The sequence below is a fragment of the Mya arenaria genome, chromosome 5, assembly GCF_026914265.1.
Source record: "Mya arenaria isolate MELC-2E11 chromosome 5, ASM2691426v1".
NCBI classification, from domain to species: Eukaryota; Metazoa; Mollusca; class Bivalvia; order Myida; family Myidae; genus Mya; species Mya arenaria.
Window position 1 is genome coordinate 20,752,399 of NC_069126.1, and position 24,508 is coordinate 20,776,906.

The window sequence follows — 24,508 nt, forward strand, 5'->3', positions numbered from 1 at the left end:
AGCATGCATGCTACATTAGATATAAGCTTTATTGAAGAATTGACACCTATTAATCATTTATTAAGATTTTCACAATTCTATGCACTAAAAATCTGTGCAAGTTTTCAAGATAATGCGCTTCTGGGAGAACAAGAACATCAGAATATATGGGATATGTAACACGAACCAAAGAAAGGATAGGTTTCAAACCCAGCAACAATACCCTGTTATATATAATTATGTGCAAACCTCATTTTGAGTTTTTGATTGCTTTCTTGATTTAGCATGTATATTTTTTATTGCTGTGAAATATTTGTGTTTTCTCTAACAAATCAGTTAAATTTATGTTCACAATAAACACAGGCTAGCCCATGAAAGCACCGTGATGGTATTATATTGGATATATTAAATATCACTAGGAGTTTCAGGAATTGAGGTGCACCAAGCTTCTTCTGCTAAAATTTTCCAATTAATTTTTATGTCCATATGGTAGAAATAAAATGCATAAAATAGATCAAAATACACCATTACAGACTCAATTTAACCAAATTCTTCTTGAGATAAGTCTCTCAGACCAATTATTTAATGTTTAGTTCCTATATTTTTTTTATGGTGGAGATTTTTAACAATGCATTTGTTTAGCAAATTTGTTTAGTTTAGTCTCTGAAAAAAACATTTAAACTGTATGTTTACAATGTGAAGAAGTAAAAACAAACAAGAACAAAGAACAAAGAAAGTCTGTGCTCTATGAAATGGGGATTCCAACCACTGGGAGGAAAAGGTATTGTCAAGTAAAATATCTGTGATAACAGTTTAACTTGAAGAAAAACCCAAGATATCTAGGTAAAGCATTTTCATTCAAATACCAGGGCTTCGTATCTTCAAAATTCAGGAGAATATCTAAAAACAAACCTCAAAAAACAAAAGAATTATTCATCTACTGGTATGCTACAAACAAAATTTCCATGGGAGATGAACTTGAAATTATTTTGTCTTCTTAGTATTCAGCATAGATCAGAAGGGACAGATGGTCTAGATTGAGATATCATTGTGAATGACACTGGAGAGATGTTCTAGGCAGAGATATAAGCAGGAATGAAACTGGATCACAAGGGAGAGATGGTCTAGACAGAGGTATCATCAGGAATGACACTGGATCACAAGGGACAGTTGGTCTTGACTGACATATCATTGTGAATGGCACTGGATCACAAGGGAGAAATGGTCTAGACCAAGATATCATTGTAAATGACATTGGATCACAAGGGACAAATGGTCTAGACAGAGAGATCATCAGGAATGAGAGTGGATCACAAGGGACCGATAGTCTAGACAGAGATATCATCAGGAATGCCACTGGATCACAAGGGACCGATGGTCTAGACAGAGATATCATCAGGAATGACACTGGATCACAAGGGACAGATGGTCTAGACAGAGATATCATTGTGAATGACACTTGATCACAAGAGAAAGATAGTCCAGACAGAGATATCACTGTGAATGACACTGGATCACAAGGGAGAAATGGTCTAGACAGAGATATCATTGTGAATGACACTGGATCACAAGGGACAGATGGTCTAGACAGAGATATCATTGTGAATGACACTGGATCACAAGGGAGAGATGGTCTAGACAGAGATATCATCAGGAATGACACTGGATCACAAGGGGAAGATGGTCTAGACTGAGATATCATTGTGAATGACACTGGATCATAAGGGAGAAATGCTCTAGACAGAGATATCATCAGAAACGACATTGGACCACAAAGGAGAAATGGTCTAGACAGAGATATCATCAGGAATGACACTGCATCACAAGAGACTGATGGTCTAGACAGAGATATCATCAGGAATGACACTGGATCACAAGGGACAAATGGTCTAGACAGAGATATCATTGTGAATGACACTGGATCACAAGGGAGAAATTGTCTAGACAGAGATATCATTGTGAATAACACTGGATCACAAGGGCGGATGGTCTAGACAGAGATATCATTGTGAATGAAACTGGATCACAAGGGAGAGATGACCAAGATAGAGATACCATTGTAAATGACACTGGATCACAAGGGAGAGATGGTCTAGACATCTAGATACCTTGACTCAACCTAGGTACAAGGTTTGATTCCTGGCTAGAACACTTTCATTGCCCCCCTAAGTAATTTAGATTACATTAATTAAATCTAGAAACAGCCAAGCAGCACATATCAACCAATCAGACAGAAGCAAAAATGCTACATTTAAAGTTCACACTAAAAACCTGAATTGAACCACTCACTCGACATCTCCTGGGTCTGCAGTCTCAGCCTCTTCCACAGCTTTAGCCTCCTCTGTCAGCTCATCTTTCTTTGCCCTGAAAATGGCATATACATATATTGCTTTGAAATAAATACTGTGAACAAACCTATTTCCATTTACATTGCAAATTTGTACATAAGATCATCTGTGTCATTATACCATTCCTGGCCCTTAAATTGGTAAACACTTAAATTGCTGTGGAAACAAATTTGTGGATAAACTCATTATTATCAAACCATTTTTACAATTTTTTTTTATTTTTTGTCATGGAAAGAGCTTCAGCCTCTTTTAAACTTATCTATCTTGGCCTATACAAATAGATATTTATTAAAACAAATAAACTCAATGTAGTGGACATTTGTGGCAGTTGTGGTATTATGAAGCCAATGTCAATGTCAGACAACTCTTGAAGCTGCACTCTCACAGATATACCATTTTTACATTTTTTTTTTGTCTTGGAAAGAGCAAAATTTTGCTTTAATATCTGCAAAATGATAAAAGATTGCTGACAAAATATCAGATCGCAGATTTGCATATTCCGTTCGAAAATTAATGTTTTATAGCTTAAACTGTTACTAACGGTTTAAGAAAAACTCACAAACTATTAATTTTGGAACTTATATATAAAAAACTGAAATCTACTTTTTTGTCGGCAGTCTTATATAACTGGTTTCCATGGATTTTCATAATAATTGGCTTGTTCCAAGACTTTGTTTCTGCCATTCTATGGCACAACTACCTTCACAAGATATGACAATTTAAAATAAAGATGAACATTATGAATGAATGAAGGCAAATAAAGAAGAGAACAATCACAGGGATAGGTCAACCCCCTTCTTAGAATTCTAAAAAAGGAAACAATGAATGCAACAATTTCAATCTTGAGACCATTTAACTGAGCTTTATAAGTTCTAAACCAATTTACTAAAATAACAAAATGAATGTTTCAAGAAAACAAGTCCTGAGTGTTATGTTATTTGCTGTCATTACTAGAGAGAGGTCCTGAGAGTTATACTATTTTCAGTCATTACTTGAAAGAGAGAGAGTCCTCATGAATGTTATGTTATTTGCAGTAATTACTAGAGAGGTCCGGGAGGTCATGTAATTTGCAGTCATTACAAGAGAGAGGTCCTAAGTGTTATGTTATTTGCAGTCATTACTAGAGAGAGGTCTTGAGAGTTATGTTATTTGCAGTCATTACAATAGAGAGGTCCTAAGTGTTATGTTATTTGCAGTCATTACAAGAGAGAGGTCCTGAGTGTTATGTTATTTGCAGTCATTACTAGAGAGAGGTCATGAGTGTTATGTTATTTACAGTCATTACTAGAGAGAGGTCCTGAGTGTTATGTTATTTACAGTCATTACTAGAGAGAGGTCCTGAGTGTTATATTATTTGCAGTCATTACTAGAGAGAGGTCATGAGTGTTATGTTATTTGCAGTCATTACTAGAGAGAGGTCCTGAGTGTTATGTTATTTGCAGTCATTACTAGAGAGAGGTCCTGAGTGTTATGTTATTTGCAGTCATTACAAGAGAGAAAGAGGTCCTCATGAGTGTTATGTTATTTGCAGTCATTACTAGAGAGGTCCTGAGTGTTATGTTATTTGCAGTCATTACTAGAGAGAGGTCCTGAGTGTTATGTTATTTGCAGTCATTACTAGAGAGGTCTTGAGTGTTATGTTATTTGCAGTCATTACTAGAGAGGTCTTGAGAGTTATGTTATTTGCAGTCATTACAAGAGAGATGTCCTAAGTGTTATTTTTTGCAGTCATTACTTAAGAGAGATCCTGAGTGTTATGTTATTTGCAGTCATTACAAGAGAGAGGTCCTGAGTGTTATGTTATTTGCAGTCATTACAAGAGAGAGGTCCTAAGTGTTATTTTATTTGCAGTCATTACTAAAGAGAGGTCCTGGGTGTTATGTTATTTGCAGTCATTACTAGAGAGAGGTCCTGAGTGTTATGTTATTTGCAGTCATTACAAGAGAGAAAGAGGTCCTCATGAGTGTTATGTTATTTGCAGCCATTACTAGAGAGGTCCTGAGTGTTATGTTATTTGCAGTCATTACTAGAGAGGTCCAGAGTGTTATGTTATTTGCAGTCATTACTAGAGAGGTCCTGAGTGTTACATTATTTGCAGCCATTACTAGAGAGGTCCTGAGTGTTATGTTGTTTGCAGTCATTACAAGAGAGAGGTCCTGAGTGTTATGTTATTTGCAGTCATTACTAGAGACAGGTCATGAGTGTTATGTTATTTGCAGTCATTACTAGAGAGAAGTCCTGAGCGTTATGTTATTTGCAGTCATTACTAGAGAGAGGTCCTGAGTGTTATGTTATTTGCAGTCATTACTAGAGAAAAGTCCTGAGTGTTATGTTATTTACAGTTATTACTAGAGAGAGGTACTGAGTATTATGTTATTTGCAGTCATTACTAGAGAGAAGTCCTGGGTGTTATGTTATTTGCAGTCATTACTTAAGAGAGAGATCTGGGATGTTATGTTTTTAAACTCATTACTAGAGAGAGGTCATGTTTGTTATGTTATTTGCAGTCATTACTAGAGAGAGGTCCAAGAGGTTATGTTATTTGCAGTCATTACTAAAGAGAGGTCCTGAGTGTTACATTATTTGCAGCCATTACTAGAGAGAGGTCCTCAGTGTTATGTTATTTGCAGTCATTACTAGAGAAAAGTCCTGAGTGTTATGTTATTTACAGTTATTACTAGAGAGAGGTACTGAGTATTATGTTATTTGCAGTCATTACTAGAGAGAAGTCCTGAGTGTTATGTTATTTGCAGTCATTACTAGAGAGGGATCTGGGATGTTATGTTTTTAAAGTCATTACTAGAGAGAGGTCATGTTTGTTATGTTATTTGCAGTCATTACTAGAGAGAGGTCCAAGAGGTTATGTTATTTGCAGTCATTACTAGAGAGAGGTCCTGAGTGTTACATTATTTGCAGCCATTACTAGAGAGGTCCTGAGTGTTATGTTATTTGCAGTCATTACTAGAGAGAGGTCCTGAGTGTTATGTTATTTTCAGTCATTACTAGAGAGAGATCCTGAGTGTTATGTTATTTGCAGTCATTACTAGAGAGAGGTCCTGAGTGTTATGTTATTTGCAGTCATTACTAGAGAGAGGTCCTGAGTGTTATGTTATTTGCAGTCATTACTAAAGACGATGCAAAATTTCGACATACTTTTTTCTTTCAATTATAAAACTCACAGATTTTCAACATCATCAGTCTTGGCAGCAGAATACCCGTCCTCTCCCCTTGTTCCACTGACTTTTTCTCGAATGGTCATCAGGATTCCGCAGCGATTCTTCAAGTAGCACGTCACATCAACGAGGATAAAGAGCAGGAAAAACACGCCAACGACGATACCAATGATTGCTCCCGTTGACAGGCCACCTTGGGCTGAGATGGAATCATTATTAATCATCAATGTATATCTTATTTTGAGCATCTAGGTCTTTCAGATGGAATTAATAATTCACATTTACTTTAAAACGATTTCTATATGTTAATGTGGACCATATCAACATTTTGTGTTTTTGTAACCTACTTACTTTACTATGACTAATATAATTGAATATTGAGAAACAGAAATCAAAAAATGTTTCCTCAGTTTTTTTTCTTACCTTTTCACATACTGAAGATATTCTTTGTTATTTGTTATAAGATACAATTGATAACTATCACATGCTAAGATAGGAAGAGAAAATAAAATTTACAACATTTAAATTCTAACAACACTTGAATACACTTAATTACTGATACTGGTATATCAACAAAACAAGTAATTTCAATATGGTAATGTTCCTTTTGATTTTTGGTTCATACTTTAATGTAGAACATTTTAGGAATTGGTAGAAGAGATTTGAATTTTCTTAAAATAAGTTAAAGTTTTAAATGCTCAGAATAAAAATATCTTAGAACAATAATACATTTTGAAATCTTGCCAGATCTGATTCTATAAAATAATGGCCGATTGCAAGTGTGTGTAGGAACTCTGTGAAGTTCTATATCTGGGTAATAACTGTAAACAGTTAACACAAGTATTTTTATAGGATATTTTGATGCTACATAGGAGGCTCACCTCTTTCCTTACATCATAAAATTGAAATGATTTGTTTTGTTGGTAATAAATATGCAATGCAAAACTGGGTTCTATGTTGAGCACCATTTGGTTCATAAAGCTTTAAAAAAGGATCTTAATTTGTTTTTCAAGATAAAACTTAGGGAAAGAAAACTGCATTTACAAAGCTATTATATCAATTTACAAATTGTAGAAATCTATTTAAATCCAAGTTCAGCCTATAGTTATTTATCAACCTTTGTGTGTAGATTTTTATTTGCCGATTGGGTAGTTTCACATTGCCAGATTGGGTAGTTTTACATTGCCAGATGGGGTAGTTTTACATTGCCAGATTGGGTAGTTTTACATTGCCAGATGGGGTAGTTTTACATTGCCAGATGGGGTAGTTTTACATTGCCAGATGGGGTAGTTTTACATTGCCAGATGGGGTAGTTTTACATTGCCAGATGGGGTAGTTTTACATTGCCAGATGGGGTAGTTTTACATTGCCAGATTGGGTAGTTTTACATTGCCAGATAGGGGAGTTTTACATTGCCAGATGGGGTAGTTTTACATTGCCAGATGGGGTAGTTTTACATTGCTAGATGGGAAAGCTAGTTTTACATAGCCGGAAAGGGTAGCTAATTTTACATTGGCGGATGGGGTAGTTTTACATTGCCAGATGGGGTAGTTTTACATTGTTAGATGGGGTTGCTAATTTTACATTGGCGGATGGGGTAGTTTTACATTGCCAGATGGGGTAGTTTTACATTGCCAGATGGGAAAGCTAGTTTTACATAGCCAGAAAGGGTAGCTAGTTTTACATAGCCGGATGGGGTAGTTTGACTTTGCCAGATTGGGTAGTTTAATATTGCTGGAAGGGGTAGTTTGACTTTGCTAGATGGGGTAGTTTTACATTGCCAGATGGGGTAGTTTTACATTGCCAGATGGGGTAGTTTTACATTGCCAGATGGGGTAGTTTGACTTTGTTGGATGGGGTAGTTTTACATTGCCAGATGGAGTAGTTTTACTTGGCCAGATTGGGTAGTTTTACATTGCCAGATGGGGTAGTTTTACATTGCCAGATGGGGTAGTTTTACATTGCCAGATTGGGTAGTTTTACATTGCCAGATGGGGTAGTTTTACATTGCCAGATGGGGTAGTTTTACATTGCCAGATGGGGTAGTTTTACATTGCCAGATGGGGTAGTTTTACATTGCCAGATGGGGTAGTTTTACATTGCCAGATGGGGTAGTTTTACATTGCCAGATGGGGTAGTTTTACATTGCCAGATTGGGTAGTTTTACATTGCCAGATAGGGGAGTTTTACATTGCCAGATGGGGTAGTTTTACATTGCCAGATGGGGTAGTTTTACATTGCCTGATGGGAAAGCTAGTTTTACATAGCCGGAAAAGGTAGCTAATTTTACATTGGCGGATGGGGTAGTTTTACATTGCCAGATGGGGTATTTTTACATTGTTAGATGGGGTAGCTAATTTTACATTGGCGGATGGGGTAGTTTTACATTGCCAGATGGGGTAGTTTTACATTGCCAGATGGGAAAGCTAATTTTACATAGCCGGAAAGGGTAGCTAGTTTTACATAGCTGGAAGGGGTAGTTTGACTTTGCTAGATGGGGTAGTTTTACATTGCCAGATGGGGTAGTTTTACATTGCCAGATGGGGTAGTTTTACATTGCCAGATGGGGTAGTTTGACTTTGTTGGATGGGGTAGTTTTACATTGCCAGATGGGGTAGTTTTACATTGCCAGATGGGGTAGTTTTACTTTGCCAGATGGGGTAGTTTGACTTTGCTAGATGGGGTAGTTTTACTTTGCCAGATGGGGTAGTTTGACTTTGCTAGATGGGGTAGTTTTACTTTGCCAGATGGGGTAGTTTTACTTTGCCAGATGGGGTAGTTTTACTTTGCCAGATGGGGTAGTTTGACTTTGCTAGATGGGGTAGTTTTACTTTACCAGATGGGGTAGTTTTACATTGCCAGATGGGGTAGTTTTACTTTGCCAGATGGGGTAGTTTTACATTGCCAGATGGGGTAGTTTTACTTTACCAGATGGGGTAGTTTTACATTGCCAGATGGGGTATTTTTACTTTGTCAGATGGGGTAGTTTGACTTTGCCAGATGGGGTAGTTTTACTTTGTCAGATGGGGTAGTTTGACTTTGCCAGATGGGGTAGTTTTAGATTGCCAGATGGGCTAGTTTTACATTACCAGATGGGGTAGTTTGACTTTGCCAGATGGGGTAGTTTTACATTGCCAGATGGGCTAGTTTTACATTACCAGATGGGGTAGTTTGACTTTGCCAGATGGGGTAGTTTTACATTGCCAGATGGGGTAGTTTTACTTTGCCAGATGGGGTAGTTTGACTTTGCTAGATGGGGTAGTTTTACTTTACCAGATGGGGTAGTTTTACATTGACAGATGGGGTAGTTTTACTTTGTCAGATGGGGTAGTTTTACATTGCCAGATGGGATAGTTTTACTTTGTCAGATGGGGTAGTTTGACTTTGCCAGATGGGGTAGTTTTAGATTGCCAGATGGGGTAGTTTGACTTTGCCAGATGGGGTAGTTTTACATTGCCAGATGGGGTAGTTTTACTTTGCCAGATGGGGTAGTTTTACATTGCCAGATGGGGTAGTTTTACTTTGCCAGATGGGGTAGTTTTACATTGCCAGATGGGGTAGTTTTACTTTGCCAGATGGGGTAGTTTTACATTGCCAGATGGGGTAGTTTTACTTTGCCAGATGGGGTAGTTTTACATTGCCAGATGGGGTAGTTTTACTTTACCAGATGGGGTAGTTTTAGATTGCCAGATGGGCTAGTTTTACATTGCCAGATAGGGTAGTTTGACTTTGCCAGATGGGGTAGTTTTACATTGCCAGATGGGATAGTTTTACTTTGTCAGATTGGGTAGTTTTACTTTACCAGATGGGGTAGTTTGACTTTGCCAGATGGGGTAGTTTTAGATTGCCAGATGGGGTAGTTTGACTTTGCCAGATGGGGTAGTTTTACATTGCCAGATGGGGTTGTTTGACTTTGCCAGATGGGGTAGTTTTACATTGCCATATGGGGTAGTTTTACTTTACCAGATGGGGTAGTTTTACATTGCCAGATGGGGCATTTTTACTTTGTCAGATTGGGTAGTTTTCCTTTGCCAGATGGGGTAGTTTTACATTGCCAGATGGGGTAGTTTGACTTTGCCAGATGGGGTAGTTTTAGATTGCCAGATGGGCTAGTTTTACATTACCAGATGGGGTAGTTTGACTTTGCCAGATGGGGTAGTTTTACATTGCCAGATGGGGTAGTTTTACTTTGCCAGATGGGGTAGTTTGACTTTGCTAGATGGGGTAGTTTTACTTTACCAGATGGGGTAGTTTTACATTGACAGATGGGGTATTTTTACTTTGTCAGATTGGGTAGTTTTACTTTGTCAGATGGGGTAGTTTGACTTTGTCAGATGGGGTAGTTTTACTTTGTCAGATGGGGTAGTTTGACTTTGCCAGATGGGGTAGTTTTACATTACCAGATGGGGTAGTTTGACTTTGCCAGATGGGGTAGTTTTACATTGCCAGATGGGATAGTTTTACTTTGCCAGATGGGGTAGTTTTACTTTGCTAGATGGGGTAGTTTTACTTTGCCAGATGGGGTAGTTTGACTTTGCCAGATGGGGTAGTTTGATTTTGCCAGATGGGGTAGTTTTACTTTGTCAGATGGGGTAGTTTGACTTTGTCAGATGGGGTAGTTTTACTTTGTCAGATGGGGTAGTTTGACTTTGCCAGATGGGGTAGTTTTAGATTGCCAGATGGGCTAGTTTTACATTACCAGATGGGGTAGTTTGACTTTGCCAGATGGGGTAGTTTTACATTGCCAGATGGGGTAGTTTTACTTTGCCAGATGGGGTAGTTTTACTTTGCCAGATGGGGTAGTTTTACTTTGCTAGATGGGGTAGTTTTACTTTGCCAGATGGGGTAGTTTTACTTTGCCAGATGGGGTAGTTTGACTTTGCCAGATGGGGTAGTTTGACTTTGCCAGATGGGGTAGTTTGACTTTGCCAGATGGGGTAGTTTTACATTGCCATATGGGGTAGTTTTACTTTGCCAGATGGGGTAGTTTTACATTGCCATATGGGGTAGTTTTTACTTTGCCAGATGGGGTAGTTTTACATTGCCTCATGGGGTAGTTTTACTTTGCCAGATGGGGTAGTTTTACTTTGCCAGATGGGGTAGTTTTACTTTGCCAGATGGGGTAGTTTTACTTTGCTAGATGGGGTAGTTTTACTTTGCCAGATGGGGTAGTTTTACTTTGCAAGATGGGGTAGTTTTACTTTGCCAGATGGGGTAGTTTTACTTTGCCAGATGGGGTAGTTTTACTTTGCTAGATGGGGTAGTTTGACTTTGCCAGATGGGGTAGTTTTACTTTGTCAGATGGGGTAGTTTTACTTTGCTAGATGGGGTAGTTTTACTTTGTCAGATGGGGTAGTTTTACTTTGCTAGATGGGGTAGTTTGACTTTGTCAGATGGGGTAGTTTTACATTACCAGATGGGGTAGTTTTACTTTGTCAGATGGGGTAGTTTTACTTTGCCAGATGGGGTAGTTTGACTTTGTCAGATGGGTAGTTTGACTTTGTCAGATGGGGTAGTTTGACTTTGTCAGATGGGGTAGTTTTACTTTGCTAGATGGGGTAGTTTTACTTTGTCAGATGGGGTAGTTTGACTTTGCCAGATGGGGTAGTTTTACATTACCAGATGGGGTAGTTTGACTTTGCCAGATGGGCTAGTTTTACATTGCCAGATGGGATAGTTTTACTTTGCCAGATGGGGTAGTTTACTTTGCTAGATGGGGTAGTTTTACTTTGCCAGATGGGGTAGTTTGACTTTGTCAGATGGGGTAGTTTGATTTTGCCAGATGGGGTAGTTTTACTTTGTCAGATGGGGTAGTTTTACATTGCCAGATGGGGTAGTTTTACTTTGTCAGATGGGGTAGTTTGACTTTGCCAGATGGGGTAGTTTTAGATTGCCAGATGGGCTAGTTTTACATTACCAGATGGGGTAGTTTGACTTTGCCAGATGGGGTAGTTTTACATTGCCAGATGGGGTAGTTTTACTTTGCCAGATGGGGTAGTTTTACTTTGCCAGATGGGGTAGTTTTACTTTGCTAGATGGGGTAGTTTTACTTTGCCAGATGGGGTAGTTTTACTTTGCCAGATGGGGTAGTTTGACTTTGCCAGATGGGGTAGTTTTACTTTGCCAGATGGGGTAGTTTTACTTTGCCAGATGGGGTAGTTTTACTTTGCCATATGGGGTAGTTTTACTTTGCCAGATGGGGTAGTTTTACATTGCCAGATGGGGTAGTTTTACTTTGCCATATGGGGTAGTTTTACATTGCCATATGGGGTAGTTTTACTTTGCCAGATGGGGTAGTTTTACATTGCCATATGGGGTAGTTTTACTTTGCCAGATGGGGTAGTTTTACTTTGCTAGATGGGGTAGTTTTACTTTGCCAGATGGGGTAGTTTTACTTTGCCAGATGGGGTAGTTTTACTTTGTCAGATGGGGTAGTTTTACTTTGCCAGATGGGGTAGTTTTACTTTGCTAGATGGGGTAGTTTGACTTTGTCAGATGGGGTAGTTTGACTTTGTCAGATGGGGTAGTTTTACTTTGTCAGATGGGGTAGTTTTACTTTGCTAGATGGGGGGTAGTTTGACTTTGTCAGATGGGGTAGTTTTACTTTGCTAGATGGGGTAGTTTGACTTTGTCAGATGGGGTAGTTTTACATTACCAGATGGGGTAGTTTGACTTTGTCAGATGGGGTAGTTTTACTTTGCCAGATGGGGTAGTTTGACTTTGTCAGATGGGGTAGTTTGACTTTGTCAGATGGGGTAGTTTTACTTTGCCAGATGGGGTAGTTTTACTTTGCTAGATGGGGTAGTTTTACTTTGCCAGATGGGGTAGTTTTACTTTGCTAGATGGGGTAGTTTTACTTTGCCAGATGGGGTAGTTTTACATTGCCAGATGGGGTAGTTTTACTTTGTCAGATGGGGTAGTTTGACTTTGCCAGATGGGGTAGTTTTACATTGCCATATGGGGTAGTTTTACTTTGCCATATGGGGTAGTTTTACATTGCCATATGGGGTACTTTTACTTTGCCAGATGGGGTAGTTTTACATTGCCATATGGGGTAGTTTTACTTTGCCATATGGGGTAGTTTTACTTTGCCAGATGGGGTAGTTTCCCTGCTTGGTATTCAACTGAAGAGATTAAATTAACAAGTTTTTAACAAATTAAAAAATATGCTTGTTTTTTCTTGACATTTGTTTTTCTTGCTATGTAGGTAGTTTTTTATATATGAACCAGATGCTCAACAGAGAACCAATTAAGCATGATCCAAGCCAATAATTTGCCAGTTAAAGCAGAAAATACGTGAAAATATTACAACAGCAAAAAATATAATTTCACAGTCAGCATCATCAAAACTATTTATTATTCATTGTCTACTTTAATCCGTACTAGCTTGATTGTGAAGAAAGCTATGATAGCATCATGCTTGTGGCCATTTCCTTGGTAGAAACTAGTACAGTATGCTGCCCATTTTAGAGGGGCAAGAGAAGGTGCTCCTGAGATTTGAACATATGACACCTTTGTTAAGAGGCATTACAACTATAAAAACTGAATACTCACAACATCATGGTGCAGGACAACATCCAGTGGTGATATACTGCACAGGGTACAACAAGCAGGGTAACATAGTCAAGTAACATATCACAACATTACTGAGGGTGGGATATCAAGTAATACAGTCACAATATCACATCATTCCCTAAGATGGATAGTCATGTATCACAAGCACACGTCATTCCCTGGTCAAGGGCTATAACTTAGATATAAAACCAGAATTAAGGTACCAGTACTCATATCATTTCAATGACATTAAAAAGAGTGCTAAGAACACACACCAACAGGAGTTGGTTTCAGTCAAACAAGCATCAATATTTATTTATTTAAGCCAGGGCAATGGGTTTTACTATACAAGTTTGCATAGTCCTGTGAACAGGTTTACCAAATGCAATTTTTGTATCTTCAACAGACTTACTGTTTTTGAGTTATGGCCAAGGTATTTGCATGATGACACCAACACAGATGTTGTTAAGGACACCAATGCTTTGACAACATGCTCATGAGTCATGACACTCTCACCATCCTTACACTCTTGTTGTGCATTCTTTTTTGTTTGTTTATACAATATACAGATAACTTTAAGAAAAAAACTGTTGGTCCTCTTTGAAATTTGGCTTGTGAAAGGGTGAATGCCAAACTCTTTACTCAATTTCCCTTTTCTTGTTTCAACCTAAATGCCAATAATGGAATTGATGTTACAATGCCAGAGAAGGGTAAGTACACATGCACAACATCTGTAAATATAAATATACAATATCAAACAAGCATTCAGTATGTGAATCTGGGATAACATTATTAACATTAGGGATCATCAAACTTTTCTATTTTGCTTCTATCATTATAAGGTCATTTGTTGTAATTATGTTAGATGAACTATTTACAAATTATGTGTCCTGTTTGTTTCTTAAGAGTTTATGAAGATCTGCCCATGCCCACTAGCGCATTATGGCTTCACCTGTCATGACTTAAACTGTTTTAAAGTGCAATAAATGATATGAGATAGAAACGTCTCCCAGACAGGTGAGATGCATGTAAATCCAGTCCCAATAACAAAGCTCTTTATAAAGAGACCTCAAAAGAACTTGGTTTGTTTACTGGGGTATGTGCCAGGTCTAAAGCAGCGAAACACTGGAGACAACTTTCCTGGATTCAACCAGTTCTCAGTACTCCATATTTCTAGTACTACCCTGTAATGCCAATTGCAGGGTAAGGGAGCTTCTGGTACCATTTCTTTACTTTTTTGATACCACAGGGTCTGCAATGGACCGTTACTTTCCGCAACCAAGCACCGAGCTTTGGGGCCGTACTTAGAAAAGTTAAGTCACAGTACATATATTACATTGTCGAAATCTGGAAAAAAGTTTGCAAACAATTTCTTAAATAAAACATTCAATATTTGTTATTACAACAGTCATTACTGCTGTACACTTAATTACACAAATAATTCTTCATAAGAGTTTACCCTCAAATAAGAAATCAAGATAGCTTTAAAGTCATTTTATAAACTTGCAATCTCTGCACATTGATTTTTGGAGGACAGATAAACTCTGCCAAAACAAAAAAAGCTGAATTTCATCTATGTGTGTACGTACCTGTATATTCTTTTTGGAATGTACTAAATGTTTTCTCAAACTGGTTTTGTTAAATATAAATCATAAAACAAGAGTGGCGCAGAGTGAAAATCAATGCTCATCTGTTTCTTAATCCAGTCAAACAAGGGGCATAACTCAATAATCATTACAACCAGAGTTATGGGCCTTGCCATACAAGGATGCATTGTCTTGGCAACATGTGTACCAAGTTTCATTTGAACATCTTGAATTCAATGGTTTGAGTTAAACGTTTTGCACAACACCACCAAGGCATTCACAAAAACTCAACTTTTATCTTTGAAAAAAACAGAGGAGCTAATAAAGAACATGTGGAATACAGATGAATGAAAAAATTCATCAAAATTTTGTTCATAACTTGAAACAGAAGACGTTTATTGATCACAAGTCATGGGATTTTTGTCATCATCACATGAAAAGTTGACTGCAGAGGTTACTGTACAACCAAGGTTAGTAACCGCGTGTGGAGTTTGATAAGGCTGTGAAGTGAAACACTGTAGGAACCATTCTCTAACAAACACTTTTGTATCACACGGCCATTGGTCATTAAACAAAACAAAGACACCATTTTGGTACAATTAATCTGTATTACGAAAAAAACATTATACAACATTTTGTGCATGTAAATAATAATGCTCAGGTAAATTAGTGAACTACAAAAATAAGATTCAGCACTTAATGACAGGTATACATACATGCCAGTGGATAGAATCTATGAAACAAAGAATAACCACTCCTTGTGGCTAGAACAAGTAAAGTAAATGTCAGAAACTTGGGATATTGTTAGTACATGTATGAATTATGGGCTTGATGTACATTTAGGAGAAGAATTTCAGAATATCCCATAGCGCATGTAGCGCCAAAATTTCAGATTGATTTTAAATTCCCCTTTTTTTATTTTCGAAGAACCTCTTCCCGACAATGGTTTCAATGTTAATGAAAATCAACATCAATTAAAACAAAATTCACACAAGTATTATCATTAAATGTAAGACAGGTAAATAACCCATTTAACTACAAAATGTAAGCATAGTAAATATCGCAAATATCATTATGAATAACACAATATAGGTTTAACTACATTTAAAGCATAGTATGTGTGTTACCTTTTTAAAAATAGGCCTTGAGATTGAATACAAAACTGTTAGCAATCTACATGTTCAATCATTCATGTATAAAATATTAATTAGAATCTTGATTAATTTGGATATACTGGCCATTTCACTTCTTATCATTGATGTACCAGCCAAATCAAGAATCTCGCAACAATACTCGCATACATGTAAATACAATATGCATTATATAATAGGATCTATTTACAAAAATGATGAGAATGAAACAAATGAAATGAATGACTATAGGATTGCCTTTTTCCTTGAAGGTTTCAGTGTACACTAAAATTGGTCGATACATAGTGTCAATTCTCATTCTTAAATTCAACATATTATTATGGCTATTTTCCCTCAAATTGACATTTATTGTAAGGCAAAATAAACAGATATTGCTGCGTTTTTGTCCCTTATTCGGCTGATCCATAAATGAAACAAAATGAGTATTGCACAAAATAAGGGAAGAGCAAAATGTATCAAGTGGCACACTTGAAGTGGCAATATTATCATTTAAACTTATCTGGTACAAAAACCTGCATTATTTGAAACAAACTCTTCCTAAAAATGCACCACTTTTAATAAATGATTTTGGTTCGTGTAAAATGGATGAGCATGACCTTTTCAGACTGAAAAGTGAGTATAAGGTGTGAATGATGGGGATGCAAACACTGAGCAAGCATAGAAAGAGTACATCATTGAATGAAACAGAACATTCTAAGCTCAAAGATGGATTTTCTTATTCTCTCCTTTTGTATCTGATATATAGGGATAGACTGAGTTGACAATCCTGACCATAGCACAAATTAAACACAAGCATGAGCTTCCATATAAATGCTCAATGATGGTACTTTAGTTATTATTTAGAAATTTAAAGCATGGAATGAACCTCCAAGGTAATAGGCATTAAAAAGATCTACGGATGTTTGGATTGCTCAGAAACTACCATATGCAAATCAACCACATTGTTAGTATATCAAATAATTTATACAACCAGAGCTGTTTTTTTGTTGTTGTTTTTTAATTTAGTAACATTTAAACATTTTTTTATCGCATGTAATCACAAGCTTTGCACTAACCAATGTAAAAAGTGTAAATAAAATCCAATCCAATTCTTAAGTAGATTTAAAATATTACAACCAATCAGCAACATTGAAAAAAACTACATTGTGTAAAACAGTTAACTAATCATAAAACTAGTCTGGTCTATTACCTTATGCTATATCTACTAACATGGAATGCAAAATAATTGACGGGGATAACAAATCCTCTGAGAACTGATCTCTGCATAGTGTTTAACCCAAAGTAACGGTATCATTAAGGGATGGTATATTTTTTTAAATTTATATAATCAAATTCCAAATAAATTCATCATCTCTAAATGAAACCGCCATCTTTGGTTTTAGCATCAATCTTAGAACTTGCTAAGTTCAACTAGTAATAGGCTTAATTTAAGATTATGCTTCAAAGATGGTCGGAACCTTTAAGATTCCTCCTTTAACACTTATTTTTCTTCTGAAAAAAACATTACACCATATTTTGAATAAAAGATACAAAATGAATCATCTGTCTATTGCATCATATTATGTAAAAATTCAATAATTTAGGCCACAATATCAGTGATGTACTATTATGATAGGCCACGGAAAATTTGTTTAGGGTAAAAAGGCCAGATCACAAAACATATTTTTTATATCAGCTTTTATATCAGCTGTATATCAAAAACAACCTTTGCTACGTCATCAGAACCTAAGAGTCAAAAATGAACAACTAATCATAATATGAAATAAATCAATGAGGTAAATTACATGAAAAAATATGCAAAACAAATGAAACATGGCATTAAGTTCAAAGTATTACTGGACATAAAAATTATATTCTATAATAAACAACGAATGATGGATTTCTCTATGCTGTAGTGACCTTTCTCACTCACAGAGGATAGTTCTTTTTACAAACTTTGCATTAACAGAACTACAATGTACAAGTACTTTCCAACTTAACAAAAAAAGTTCAATCATAAATCAGATGCTGGAAATGCAAAATGAAAGATTTTAAGCATACTTGGTCTTAAAAAAGCTCCTAAGAGCTTATGTTGTCCATATATGTCTTGCAGAAATTAAATAATCTTATCTGATTTAAAGCATGGAATTCAAATTAAACAAAAGTTGAATAAGGAATCTAATGGCCAGGTCAAAGCTCAGAATTGAGCCGTTTTTTAGAACTTTTTTCCCTTTCACATAAGGTGAACAGACGAAAGACAAACAGTTGCAACATGGTCTGATTGCCAGGTTCACATATTAATGACTTATCCAGGATTTGGGCTATGAAGCACCTTAAAATATTCAGTTCATGCTCTATGGATTAACATTATAGAAGTAACCGCAGCTACAATCAATATCTACAGAAGAGATGTCTCAGCATTTTGAATCCCCAAGATACAGTATTGCCCATTGATTTTTAGCGGTCCTGGGGGGGATGTTGACAGCACAGGGCCTTTAGGTTCCAAATTGGTCTCCAGTAAATAGCCATATTGCACATAAGAAATAAATAGAGCAATATATTTGGTGTTCTAAAAACCGATTTGGCTGTCGTATGACATAAGGCAAACTGGCAATTTCCACAGCACTTTCACTAATTAGCTGATGCCTATAAACAACAGTGAGAAATTGCACAGTTCATCAATAAATAATGAAACAGAATAGATCTACCAAATGAATTTTAGGAATTGAAACGTTAGAAAGTGAGCTCTAATTCACAAGTCTGTAAGGCACCAATTCTATGCCTCTTTAGAGAAAACCAATATTTGGCAAAGCCCAATCATATACTTAATCAGATCAGAAAACTTTCTTGAAGACATCAAACAGTCTCAGCTTGTGAGAGGATATTACAGTAATTCAAGTAAATCAGGCATTTATTGATTCTTCCTACACTCTTTCCATATAAAACCCAACATTACAACCAATATAGACATTTATGGCCAAATCTGGATGTTCTTAGATAAATATTCCACAATTTGGACCCTGTATTCCAAAGCAAATCCAAATAAGACAGAATGCAATTTGCAAGTGTGAGCTTGGATCAGTTTAAAATGGTCTGGGAGAACTCAAAGCTGAAGACTAGAGGTTGTAGTGTCAAAACACAATTAAGGGATTAACTTATCCCACTCAACATTGACAGCTGTTTGAGTGCTCTATCGAGAACCGGGTGCATTCAGAACTTAATGTATTTACAGTAACCGTTCAGATCACTTAAAACTAAATAGATACATGTACACATACTCAAATTTATGCTCTAATGGTAATAATTTCCACATAATAGCAATAGTTATAAAAATCATGGGCTTAGTGCAAGATGGTTGCAGCTCAATATAAAATTGGAGACATTTTAACGGTCTTGCACTAAGACCTGGGAATATACTATCTGCCCACTAAGCAACAGAAGCGTCTACGTACACTTCAAATACAGTGCACAAATAATAGCTGACATTCAAAATACAGTAACAGTAATGTTAGTATGCTACAACAGATTTAAACAAATTGTTTAAATGTCAGTTCACACAATATGAGACACATACACACATCTATCTATTATTGCCAGTCTTACAAAATACATTACATCCTATTCTTGACTACTTGTTACAGCTTCTATGATTTATTAGGCATGAAGGGATGTGAATGTCATGATGATGTCACAGTACCTCTAATGAAAGCGATAGTATTTGTTTACAAAACATTTAGCTGGACTTGACCATTTTCTATCTCTTAGAAGTGGTAAGCAAAAGGCCCCAATTTCTTAAACATCTTAAGTCCCTTATAACAGGATCAAGCTCAGAACACTATTTTGGGGACGGTATAAATTGTGTTATACTCAGTTCTTAAAGAGTTTTGTGGCTTTAAAGGAATATTTGATATCAATATGATAAACCACTTGTTGTTTCATAAAATCATATTTATAAGTAATATTGCTAAACAAATTTAGATACTTAAGTGAGATAGGCTTATGAATTTTCAAGAAATTGGGGCCAGGTCAAATTACAAGAGAGTATTTTTATTGCTGTAATACAATCAATAATCTATAAAAGTACCTTCTTTGAAGGTAAACACATCTCATCATTTACAGATCTTATGTTATAACAACATTACAATTAACAACAACTGCAGAATACAGACAACACATTTAAACTGTATGCTATCATTTTATACAAGAAACAACAGGAGTATAAATATGAACATTGTGCCTGACAGGTAACTCAGAAAATAATGTCAATGACATCAAAAGTTGACCTCAGATGTATCCCTCCACACAAGACTTCTTTGGAATGTCCATTGAATAAAACTGTATGTATAGCACTGTTGATACACGTACACTTTGGAACAAGTGTCATTCGTATTCCATTACACCACTCGAACATTTCTTACACATGTTTCCGATTATGTATTTGGTCACAGCTATATGAGCATGTCCGGATTTATGTTCACCGAAAAATTTCGAATAACCTTCATGAATTTGTGTACTACGAAAATAATACCATCTGCTTCCAAATGATACACAGTATGTTAAATTATGCCACAATATAATTGTAAATTATATGACTAAACACTAGGACACATCACACAAAGCTTGGAAAGCATGCATAGAAAGTTGCTATGAGACAGACAAGGGTAGTTGTCACCGTAGCAACGACGACAGATGCGCCCTTGCTCACTGGCTGGTAGTTCGGATCTGAAAGAGCGAGAAACACAGGTCAGTGCTGGTACACAGAAAACAGCCAAGGAAAATATGCAAGACATTCATACTTGTGCATACAAAATGGACAAAAAAGAAAAACAAGGCTTTTCGTTTTGATTTGGAAATTATTAAGCAATTGTTTTTGAGCTTTTAATATTTTAATTTCTGAAAACAATAACTACAGTATTCATATCAACGCAGACAACATGACATGTTTAATTGTAATATCAAAGCGAACTATACAGCGTACATTTTTCAATGCCACAAGTATGAATGTGCTGTGTGATATAAGGGTTACATACATAAAATGTATCAACTCATTCAGTCATGGATGGTCAGTTTGGTTTTCGTATTTGAGACTACTCTCGCATAATATTCATTGATACAATTCAGGGAAGAGGTTCTATAATATATCAAACAAGCAATAACTGGACCCAGACAAAACGATTGACATAGGGCTGTCATTTTAAGAAGAATTGCCTACATCCGTAAGCCAAGTCTATGATTAAATTTCCATACATTATTCCATCTGAAGACATGTTCCGTAGTTATTCAATGTAGTCAAGATGCATAAACAGTTAATGGGGAAGACAGAGCACAACTATAACAAGTCTCGTATGTTTAAGACTTTGTTTTTTAAACCTAGCTTTCTATTCCATAGCAAGCACAGTCACCATTCAAATGGTTGGGTTCTCAATCTACATGTTTCTAATATTCTTGTTTTTTTCTCGATTTCTCGATTTATTTTTTTGGGCATGTACTTATATCAAAACAACAATATGTCTATGCTATTTTCAGCAACACTATTTTTCTCCAACCCAAGGTCCTTTGAATTAACATAACTGGTAGAAATGATCTTTTCTTTCATAAAAATTGCATTCATTGGCTAAAAGGGCTATATTTTTACATCAAACAATGTCCATAGAAAAGTATCAATGAAAATTATACACTAGTATTTATACTAAATGTACTGATAGTAGATCATAACTATACAAGGTTTCTTCTGCTTTGGGAACCAGCACTGGGCAGGGTTACAGATGTGTTTTTTTGCCAAAAAATAAAAAATAAAACAACACAAAAATAAAGCGTAAAATAAAAAAATGTATACAACACAATAATACAATACTTATAAAGAAGCAAATTAAACTGAAAGAAATATGTTGTGTATAACTAGATATCTTTTATAACTTGGGTAGAGAAACTGAGATCTTAAAAACTTTCCAATCTCCATAAAATGTAGATCTTTAAAACTTTCCAATCGCCTTCAGCTTAAGGACAAGTTAAACACTTTCCAATCGCCTTCAACTTGAGAAGACCTTGAATCTTTCCAATCTTCTTCATCTTTAAGAGAACCTTTCCTCTCTCTTTAGGGAAATTTAAGTTTTGTTTGCCTTTTTTTGCCAATTTATTTTTTCCTATAATTATTTCTTTTGAATTGAAGCAGTTAAGATTCATAGTATTTGAGCTTTTAGTTCATGTCTTTTTACATGTAACAAGACATTTTGATTAGGTTTGACATTTTTATCTTCTTCAAACAATGAGATGGATCACACAATACTTGTATCCTAAATATTTCCTTTCTTGCAGATGTTGAACTTGTTTTGCATTACTGACATGGTAAATGTGAGAAGCAACAACAGTATGACAAAACCAAGCCAATATTGTGGGTAAAACAATCCAGATGAACACTTGGAAGAAAGAATAATTCAATCATAACTCTTATAGAAGATGTAGATGTCTGAAGGTTGGTGAGTGAAATGTCATAGTTTCTGTTGCAGATTCCAGCTTGTCTGTAAGTGTGTGAGTGTTATGTCACAGTTTCTGTTGCAGATTCCAGCTTGTCTGTAGGTGTGTGAGTGTTATGTCATAGTTTCTGTTGCAGATTCCAGCTTGTCTGTAGTGTGTGAGTGTTATGTCAATTATGTTGCAGATCCAGCTTGTCTGTAGTGTGTGAGTGTTATGTCATAGTTTCTGCTGCAGATTCCAGCTTGTCTGTAGGTGTGTGAGTGTTATGTCATAGTTTCTGCTGCAGATTCCAGCTTGTCTGTAGGTGTGTGAGTGTTATGTCATAGTTTCTGCTGCAGATTCCAGCTTGTTTGTAGGTGTGTGTGTTATGTCATAGTTTCTGCTGCAGATTCCAGCTTGTCTGTAGTGTGTGTGAGTGTTATGTCATAGTTTCTGCTGCAGATTCCAGCTTGTCTGTAGGTGTGTGAGTGTTATGTCATAGTTTCTGCTGCAGATTCCAGCTTGTCTGTAGGTGTGTGAGTGTTATGTCATAAATTATGTTGCAGATTCCAGCTTGTCTGTAGGTGTGTGAGTGTTATGTCATAGTTTTGTTGCAGATTCCAGCTTGTCTGTAAGTGTGTGAGTGGTATGTCATAGTTTCTGTTGCAGATTCCAGCTTGTCTGTAGGTGTGTGAGTGTTATGTCATAAATTCTGTTGCAAATGCCAGCTTGTCTGTAGCTTAGGGAGTGTTATGTCATAGTTTATGTTGCAGATGCCAGCTTGTCAGTAGGTTAGTGAGTGTTATGTCATAGTTTCTGCTGCAGATGCCAGCTTGTCTGTAGGTTAAGGAGTGTTATGTCATAGTTCATGTTACAGATGCCAGCTTGTCAGTAGGTGTGTGAGTGTTATGTCATAGTTTCTGCTGCAGATGCCAGCTAGATTGTTGGCTTGTGAGTGGAATGTCATAGTTTATGCCGCCCATGCCAGCTTGTCTGTTGGCTTGTGAGTGGAATGTCATAGTTTCTGCTGCAGATGCCAGCTTGTCTGTTGGCTTGTGAGTGGAATGTCATAGTTTATGCTGCCCATGCCAGCTTGTCAGTAGGTTTGTGAGTGTCATGTCATAGTTTCTGCTGCAGATGCCAGCTTGTCTGTTGGCTTGTGAGTGGAATGTCATAGTTTATGCCGCCCATGCCAGCTTGTCAGTAGGTTTGTGAGTGTCATGTCATAGTTTCTGCTGCAGATGCCAGCTTGTCTGTTGGCTTGTGAGTGGAATGTCATAGTTTATGCTGCCCATGCCAGCTTGTCTGTAGTTTGGGTGAGTGATATATCATACTTTCTGCTGCAGATGCCAGCTTGTCTGTAGGTTGGGGAGTGTTATGTTAGAGTTTATGCTGCAGATATCAGCTTATCTGTAGGTTTGTGAGTGTTTTGTAATAGTTTCTGCTGCAGATGCAAGCTTGTCTGTAGGTCTTCAAGCTTTTATAACAATTCTGGCGTAAACAGGCCTTTCACTGATCAATGCACATTTAATGCTGACCCAATGGTATCTAAACTATGCAGCTAAATATTAACTTAAATATAAACTGCCTAATATCAAAGAAAAAGCAAAGATTAATTGTCAAACAAAGAAAACCCAAGGTGCGAGAGCCTCAACAGAATCTTTAACTGCAAGTAAAGAAGCACACATTTATGAAAGGAGCAAACTAAAATATACTATCCTTTCAGGGTATTTTTAATGTATCAGCAGATGGTAAAAAAAGATCACTGCTGAGTGAATGATAATGCTTGCCTGTTGTTGTTTATTCAGTCAAACAAGAGAAGTGCTTAGCGAATGACAAGATCAGTCTGTTGTTGTTTATTCAGTCAAACAAGAGAAGTGCTTAGCGAATGACAAGATCAGTCTGTTGTTGTTTATTCAGTCAAACAAGAGAGGTGCTTAGTGAATGACAAGATCAGTCTGTTGTTGTTTATTCAGTCAAACAAGATCAGTGCTTAGTGAATGACAAGGTTAATATGTTGTTGTTATTCAGTCAAACAAGATCAGTGCTTAGTGAATGACAAGGCTAATATGTTGTTGTTTATTCAGTCAAACAAGATCAGTGCTGAGTGAATAACAGCGCTAGTCTGTTGTTGTTTATTCAGTCAAACAAGATCAGTGCTGAGTGAATGACAGCGCTAGTCTGTTGTTGTTTATTCAGTCAAACAAGATCAGTGCTGAGTGAATGACAGCGCTAGTTTGTTGTTGTTTATTCAGTCAAACAAGATCAGTGCTGAGTGAATGACA

At 36.6% G+C, this 24,508-nt stretch overlaps 1 protein-coding gene across 1 annotated transcript in view; it reads right to left on the minus strand.

Moving 5' to 3' along the window:
* Positions 1–24,508, minus strand: part of LOC128235379 (neural cell adhesion molecule 1-like) — an 81,009-nt gene that overhangs the window by 9,529 nt on the left and 46,972 nt on the right. The window contains exons 17-18 of the mRNA XM_052950189.1: positions 5,507–5,699; positions 2,269–2,343 (exon numbers count right to left, since the gene is read on the minus strand). Coding sequence (XP_052806149.1) covers positions 2,269–2,343; positions 5,507–5,699 — 268 coding nt within the window. The remainder of the gene's footprint in view (positions 1–2,268; positions 2,344–5,506; positions 5,700–24,508) is intronic.